The sequence below is a fragment of the Lygodium microphyllum genome, chromosome 7, assembly GCF_053477565.2.
Source record: "Lygodium microphyllum isolate KBCC chromosome 7, Lygodium_microphyllum_v1.1.10, whole genome shotgun sequence".
Taxonomy (NCBI): domain Eukaryota; kingdom Viridiplantae; phylum Streptophyta; class Polypodiopsida; order Schizaeales; family Lygodiaceae; genus Lygodium; species Lygodium microphyllum.
Genome location: NC_141141.1, coordinates 139,360,362 through 139,366,797, shown reverse-complemented (window position 1 = coordinate 139,366,797; position 6,436 = coordinate 139,360,362). Strand labels below are relative to the sequence as shown.

The 6,436-nt window shown below is 42.2% G+C and overlaps 1 protein-coding gene across 1 annotated transcript; it reads right to left on the bottom strand.

Moving 5' to 3' along the window:
• Positions 1–4,748: 4,748 nt before the first annotated feature.
• Positions 4,749–6,050, bottom strand: LOC148034020 (uncharacterized). The gene is made up of 2 exons (XM_087682415.1): positions 5,692–6,050; positions 4,749–5,594 (listed from the first exon to the last, which is right to left on the bottom strand). The coding sequence occupies exons 1-2, from the start codon at positions 6,041–6,043 to the stop codon at positions 5,185–5,187; spliced, it is 762 nt and encodes a 253-aa protein (XP_087538541.1). The 5' UTR covers positions 6,044–6,050; the 3' UTR covers positions 4,749–5,184.
• Positions 6,051–6,436: the final 386 nt, after the last annotated feature.

Sequence of the window (6,436 nt, the reverse complement as noted above, 5' to 3'; positions counted from 1 at the left end):
AAACGACGCAGATCGTGAGGGAAGGGGGCCATTTTTTCCGCCACGCGGAAAAATCGGACCTCCTCCGAGATCAGTCGATTGAATTTGTGAAGCTTTAAGCTTCTAATCCAAGCTTAGAAACTTGAAGATTAAACTTTGGAAAAAAGGAGATATGAATTTCTCATAGTTTATCCACGACTTGTTTATGGAGATGAGGGAGTGGTCCTCCGCCTGTACAGCCTGGTCCTTCGCGATCTGATACTAGAAACAGGGGTTCTTGATCACCAGAAGTCTGCCTGTATCGACGGTTCGCGACGAGATTGACTGTAGAGCCCGATCGTTCCAGGAGCTCCGCCTTCGCACGAGATGGGTAGCGATTGGAAGCTCTTGATCTCAGCGCTGCTCTGATACCACTGGTGCGCAGATCGGTCGCAGTATGCTCACGTAGTGAATCCCAGAAGGTCCCCAAGAACAATGAACTCTACCTTTTTGCACAAAATACAATGTAAAAAGCATGAACGACAAGAGCAAGAGACCAATTGGGTTCAATCTCCCCCCATGCCTTGTGTGAGCGCTTCACAAAGCATGCATTTTATGTATATTTCCATCTTCATGCTCAATAATAGCCCAATTTACAAAAATATGACAAGCTTTTAGCTTTTGAGTTTGCTTTTACAAAAATAGGAAATAAAGCTAGTGGACTGTGCCCAAAGAGTCTGGCACGCCCAATCACAATGTCTAAATAGAAATAACATATCCGTGCGCATAGGCGCATAGAAAATAATAATCAATAATCGTTGCCTCAATAAACATGACAAAATATAGGCGTGGCGCCTATCAAAATATAATCCATAGGTCCAATACTCGCTAGACTCCAATGCTTTCCTCCGCCACTGCTGCTATCTCTACACATCAACTGAAGCATTCACAATCGTTAGTAAAATAATACAATTAAACCGACAAAAGTGAATACCTAGCAGTCTTCAGCTACATAAATAAATCAACTGGTTAGAAATAAATCCTAACCTTAATTTATTACGAGTGCGCACTCTAAACTCATAAACATTTATTAATTTAATATGCATTTTGCGGAATCACCCGCTATGGAATCACCCATGTACACACTAAATTAATGAAATGCCGAAAAGGACAGGCGTCCCCATCAACTTTTCGCACAAAGAATCCACTTTGTGTATGAGCCCCGGTCATCAAAGTTTATGGAATCCACCGTAAAACCTCACGGAATCCACCATGGCATGGAATCCACTGTGAAATATGCCTCCTGGCATCAAAACTTCACCATCAAACTACCTTTTTTGTTTCAGCATATCAATGATTGCATTATGAAATTCACACTTCACGATTCCAAGAACTTCACCAAGTGTAAATTCCACTCTACTACCAAGTATGCATTTTTCCAAGACTTCTTTAAGGTTTGTAAGAGTCTCAAGATCCAATTGTAGCCTATAATCAAGTTGCTTGACCCTTTTCTTTCCTTCTTGTTTCTTCTCTTGAGATGCACCTTCCATGTTTAGATGGGCCTAAAGAGGAAGGACCAACAATATCCTCATCTCTTCTTCTCTTTTCTTCTGCAAGAGCTTCTTGATTATGAACCTCAACCAAATAAGCATGGGCTGAAAGTGAATCCGCTGGTGCACACCATCCTATTCTCCCTCGTATACTCTCACCTGCATTAGCCAATTTAGACTTTGATGTTTTATCATTTTGCATGCAATCTAATGTCTGCATTCAAATGCAATATTTTGCTTCACTCATGCCTCCTTTACAAGCTTCTTTAGTCCTTTCAATTCTCAACCAGCCATATGTGGCTACATCTATGGCAACAAGCGTTGTTCTTGCTACCATATCTTCTAACCTCTTCTCCATACTCCCATTTCCAAAATTTGGCTCTATTGGAAGGCGAGTTTCTGTTGCATGTATTTTTCCATCTTTCCAAAACACTAACCTTTTCACTTCCGCTTCATAGTAGGATGTACAGTCTCACTTTTCATGTTGTCAACTATCACACTAAATGCATCTCTCTTGTATCCTTCTTTGAATGGTCTTTGGTCAACCCTTCTCTTTTACCTTAACATCCAACTTTTTGACCTTTGCATTGATTTTTGTCAAATTCAGTCTCAAATCATACATGCCATTGATCAATTCATCCACAACATCACCTTTAAGAGCTCGACCAATAAGTATAGCTGGTTGTTCTACTATAGCCACAGGTTCCTTAGCTACAATTTCAGCCCCTTTCTGAGCACTGATAGGTATAGTACCTATATCCCATCTTAATTTCATCTGCTCTCTCTTTATCAACATATACACTACCTCACTTACATTATCCCAATCTGATTTCAGCCCTCTTTCAGAAGAGGCATCGTCTAAATGATCAATTAGCTTCTCCTACAAAACATGAATTGTAGCCTTTAGAAACAAATAAGATTTTTTGACTTTCCAATGATTGCTGCACATTGGTATCCAAGTGTGCATACCGACTTTCAAATTCAGGAAGCAAAGCTGTAGAAGCCAATCCTTTATTAGGCTTTTCAATCCAATCTGTAAATGTCTTTTTAGTTACCAAGTCTGCGTCTTCCAAAAAAAACTCTTCTCTCAAAGCTTCCTAATTAGCATCTCTTCTATGTAGCTCGGTAATCCGATCATGCGATGCATGCATGGCCAAACGGGAGAAATACTGACTTCATACATATTGTGATACCCCATGAAACAACATCTTTTCTTCATACATCTGGATGAAGACCAAAACATTTTGACCCTTAGACTGCTTCAATTACTGTCCCGCTATCTGCAACGCAATCACAACTAAGGAATCAATTCTTTTTGCTTTTTGTGGAGTTTACATTTACTATTGTAACAATGAGTGGTGCTGTTGTTACTACTACAACAAAGCAATCATCTGTTGTAAAGCATCACCACCACTTGAATCTACAAAATCCCCCATCTTTACAAACTTGTTGCTGACTTTCACGTCAGGTTTACCACTGTTGGAGCATTTGGGGTCAAGATTCTACCATGGGGGTAAGAGACAATAGGGTGAAGGGAGGTTCAGGGGGAGGAGTAGACAAAAGAGAAGGTAATTAAAGAAATAGGAGATGTAGAAGAGAATTTATAGAGGTGACTCTAGTCAAATTATTTTAGCATCATGCCATACATGGAAGACATCAGCTCATAATCATAGCTCATAAAGAAATACATCCAAACAAGGAAGGATTGAAGCCCAAGACACACTGAGAAAATAGCCCAACTCATACATAAACACATGGCATAATTCATGAATTTAATCCATGATCCATACTACTTTCGTCCATTGATTGTTATAGGTATTCACCTTAAAAGTACATGTAGCTTCAATCTAATAGAGTTAGAAGCCTTTGCAAATTAGGACTTATATAAATTACTTTTGACAAATCCTTGTCAAAGCTAATAAAGTACTTCAGCCTTGTCAATAATCTGTCAATAACAAAGTATTCCATACCTTAATTAAGGCTTCAAAATGCATAAAAGTCTAGACTTCATAAGCTCCTTTAATGAATGCCCAATGTTGCCCTACTGTTTGGAAACCTTATCCAATACATACATGCATTTAGATCACTTGTAAGCTCTTCCAAATTGACTAGACTGTGGGCTGCCCTATTTATGACAGTTTTGAATAGTCCAAAATAGCCCAAAAACTAAGAAAAATCACTCCTTTAGCTTCCCTAGATGGTACACTAGATCTTGAGGTAAGATTCAAGCTTTTGGGCCTCAAGAAAGCCCTATGAATGGAGATGAGTCAAGAAGAAATCTTGCTAGTGCTCATGGATGCCCTATTCTTTTCGATTTAGGAGAGCACCATAGCTCCTCTCTCTTCTCTTCTTCCAAAATCTATATCATAAACACACCTTACCTTCTTCTCCTATTAGAGCCTTTTTTTAAAATTGAAACTCTAGTTGCATACCCTTGGTAGCTCCATCTATGGTCCAGCTCTGTCTCTGTAGCTCATGCTCGTGATTTACGTTGCAAATCATGCCGATCTCCCTACTCACTCCCACACAACTCTCAAGTTTCACACAGTCACTCTTCAGTTACTTAGGTCACTAACATGTCTTATTCCTTGTCTTGTGCTCAGACCTAGTTGACTTGTTGAACTAAGTGACTTCCAAACAAAAATGAACTTAAAGAGTCCTTGCATTCCATCCTGCAACTTGTCCTGAAGCTCGTGTAGACCAAGTATGCAAACTTGCATGATCCATAGCATCTCCATTTTTCACACTGTAAGCTTAAAATCCCATGACATCGCGCATTGATAGTGGGACCTATAGGGGAGGTGGAGGGAGGAGCAACAAACGATCACCTTCATGCACTTGTCATCTCCTTCGGTTTCTCCACCTCCTACTGCTCTTCTCTCTATTTCTCTCTCTCTCTCTCTCTCTCTCTCTCTCTCTCTCTCTATAATTGCCACATGGCAACCCTAAAAAAGATTTACTTAATAATATTAGAAGATAAGACCTATATTAACCTCTCAACCACCACAATGGAGGCAAGAAGTTCCAAGCACATACTCATCTTGCTCTTGTAAGACATCATCAAAGCTAGGCAATGAATGATATATTAATCAAAGATGGGAAATGCTTTGGAGTACATTTCTTTAAAAAACAGACAAGTAGTAAAGTATATTAAGTAGAAAAGTTACAATCAAAGTCTAATCGAGAACGTATACCTTTGACGATTAGCCAGTAAATTTTTTTAACGATAAGCTGGTTCAGCAAGTGGGAGTGGGAACTAGAGGCTCGTAGTGGGACAAAATAGTGTAGGACAGTTGGGAGGGACGGAGGATGCCACTTCTCAACTAGAAGCACTGACGGCATGTTTCCTGGAGTTGATGGTATGCCAAAGCTCTAGCTCTTTTGCTACGGAAGCAATGATGCCCTTGGCTTCAGTAACCACTTTCTTAAGTCACAGATTCTTCTTCCGACTATATTTGCATGTTAACCCTCGACTCCTAGTGATGCTTTTACGATTATCATCTCTTCCCTATAATAACGATAATGGACATGCCACCCGTCATTATCAGCTTGAGCGGGGTCATGGGCTTAGCAATCATGTTTGTGTTCATGGTCACTATCATTATCACGAGTCGGACTTGATCATGGTGTCAATCGGTCCAATGTTACATGATCACGATGTTGTGATCATTTGCGGTCACAACGAGATTTCATGGTCATGAACCCCAAAGATGTGATCCGGGAAGTTGAGCTTGGCTCTGACATGCTTAAACTCGAAGGCTTTCTTGTCGTACGCTTGGGCAGCCTCGAAGGCCGTGTCAAAGGTACCCAGCCAAACCCTCGCCCGCCGCTTCGGGTCGCGAATCTCAGCCCCCCATTTGCCCCACGGCCGCCATCTCACGCCCCGCAGCCTGATAATCTTAGCGCCGCCTGCGCGTACACCGCCGCTACACACATACAGTGGGCGCGCGGACTTCTTTCTTGGCAGCTTAGGCAGAGCCAAGTGATGCGGCAGAGCCAAGTGATGCTGAGAAGGCCCGGCTGTTTGCTTTCCCGGCCGGACGACCGTGAACTGATGATGATCATGATGGACCTGCGGTAATATGCCTGCGCAATGATCACAGTCATTCACCTTACCACAACAGCGTAGCCATGTGATGCAACGGAACTACAGGATTATGTATGCAGGGTTCAAGACTGTTACCTTGTGTAAACAGATAAGCATTCATGGACATGGCAGCTCGGTCTAAACCAGACAAGCATGCTGCAGGTGAAACTGACGGCGGAGATACAACAGGGTTTCCTTGTGTAAACAGACAAGCATCCATGGCCATGGCAGCTCGGTCGAAATCAGACGAGCTCGCTGCAGGTGCAGCTGACGGCGTCCTATGGTACGCAAGTGAGGAACTGATGATAGTACTGGGGTTCACAGAGCTTATAATCAAGCTTGAGACGTCTGCTGCCGCCTGGGCCGTTGATTCGGAATGATAAACATCGTTAACTACTGCGCCTGATCCGCTCAGGACATGGACCAGAGCGCCAACAATTTGTCTCATCTCCTGCTCGTCGTGCAGCCGCATATCGGGAGAGAAACAGACGGACTGATATTATTTTCAAAGTAGATGTGCAGGTAACCTGTGGAGTGTTTTTCCATAATGAGTAGCCTTTGTACGAGGGCTTTTTATAAAGACTCGCGAATCGCGATGGCCTTTTCTTTAGAAGAGTATTCCTTCCCACTAAGGATAGTTTGGGTGAAGGAAAGGTCTACTATTAAGTCAAGTCAATCAATGGAGGCTGGCTCCTGTTCTGACGACGGCCGTGGCTTCTGTTCTGGAGGCGACCAGTGGACCACTTTTTATAATTCGGGCTCAATGTTCACTTTACATGTAGTACCGTACGGTTACCACGCTCTTTCTGGAAACTGTCTGTGTCTCTCTGCCAGCGTTTCA